This window comes from Phytophthora parasitica (assembly GCF_000247585.1).
Source record: "Phytophthora parasitica INRA-310 unplaced genomic scaffold supercont2.654, whole genome shotgun sequence".
In the NCBI taxonomy this organism is placed as follows: domain Eukaryota; phylum Oomycota; class Peronosporomycetes; order Peronosporales; family Peronosporaceae; genus Phytophthora; species Phytophthora nicotianae.
Window position 1 is genome coordinate 1 of NW_008649640.1, and position 1364 is coordinate 1364.

The window sequence follows — 1364 nt, forward strand, 5'->3', positions numbered from 1 at the left end:
AGCTCGAGCACTGTCGTGAGTGGTTCGAGCGGTGCTGTGGGCGGTGCTGCCATCGGCGCGAGTGCGTCGGTGGAGGAGAAGACGAGCGTTTCGTCGAGTGGTGCTGTGAGCGCGAGTTCGACGGAGCACGTGACCGCTACGAAGAGCGTGTCTGCCGGTTCGAAGTCGGCGACGTCTGCTGTGAGCGGTGAGCACAGCTCTGCCGCTCTGGCGGCTGCCGGCACGGTTGCGTTGAGCAGTCTGTACGCGCACCACGCACACGAGAGCAGCAAGAAGATGGAGTCGATGACGTTCTCTGCCGATATCGATGCGGCTGCGCAGGAGATCCAGCGCGTGTGCACTGGCACGGCTTCCGATGAGGCTGCGCTGGCGTCGCTGCTGCTGTCGAAGACTGTGGAGCAGCGTTACCTGATCTGGTGGCGTTACCGCATCCTGTACAAGCAGAGTCTGACAGTGTGGGTGAAGAGCACGAGTGAGTACGGCATTCTGCTCCAGATGCTGGCGAGCCCACTAGAGCACGTGGAGGCGGAGATTCTGCGCAAGGCGACGAAGGGCCTGGGCACGACAGAGGAGTGGATCTACCCGGTGGTGATGGCTCGCTCGAATGCTGAGATCGCGCTTCTGAAGAAGACGTTCCAGGAGAAGTACGGTGAGGACCTGGTGAAGGTCTTGAGCGGCGAGTTGAGTGGAGACTTGAAGAAGGTGATCCTGACGGCTATGCGCGGCGAGGTGGTCGACTTCAACGCGTCCATCCACACGAGCGCGAAGGCTGCTGCGGACGCAGATGCGTTGTACAAGGCTGGCGAAGGCCGCATGGGAACGGATGAGACGACGTTCATCAACATCCTGGTGCTGAGTCCCGCTGAGCACGTGCGCAACATCAACAGCGCGTACGTCGCGAAGTACAAGACGGACGTGGCGGGCGCAATCACTGCGGAGTTTTCAGGCGACGCGAGGCGTGCGCTGCTGTTCCTGGTGCGGTCGGTACTGGAGCCGGTGGAGCTGCTGGCGGAGCTGTTCGAGACGACGCTGAAGAGCGCCGGCAAGAACGCGTACGGTCTGAGCGCGTGGGTTGTGCGGTACTACCGTCTCCTTGTGCGCATTCGCATCGTGTACTTGCGTCTGTACGGCCAGGAGCTGCGCACGCGTATCCAGAGCGTGGTGAGCGGCGAGTACTGCCAGCTGCTTCTGTCTGTGTTTGACGCGGCGGAGGTGGAATTCGGCGCGTTTGCGTCGGGATCTGGTTCGGCCAGTGGTGCTGTTGTGAGCAGCTCGAGCACTGTCGTGAGTGGTTCGAGCGGTGCTGTGGGCGGTGCTGCCATCGGCGCGAGTGCGTCGGTGGAGGAGAAGACGAGCGTTTCGTC

The 1364-nt window shown here is 62.2% G+C and overlaps 1 protein-coding gene across 1 annotated transcript; it reads right to left on the reverse strand.

Moving 5' to 3' along the window:
• Positions 1-280: 280 nt before the first annotated feature.
• PPTG_25046 (hypothetical protein) lies at positions 281-985 on the reverse strand (the record flags this gene model as incomplete). Its single annotated transcript, XM_008919285.1, has 1 exon — positions 281-985. A coding segment is annotated over one exon (407 nt), but the record flags the coding sequence as incomplete, so codon positions are not given.
• Between the last annotated feature and the right edge of the window lie 379 nt (positions 986-1364).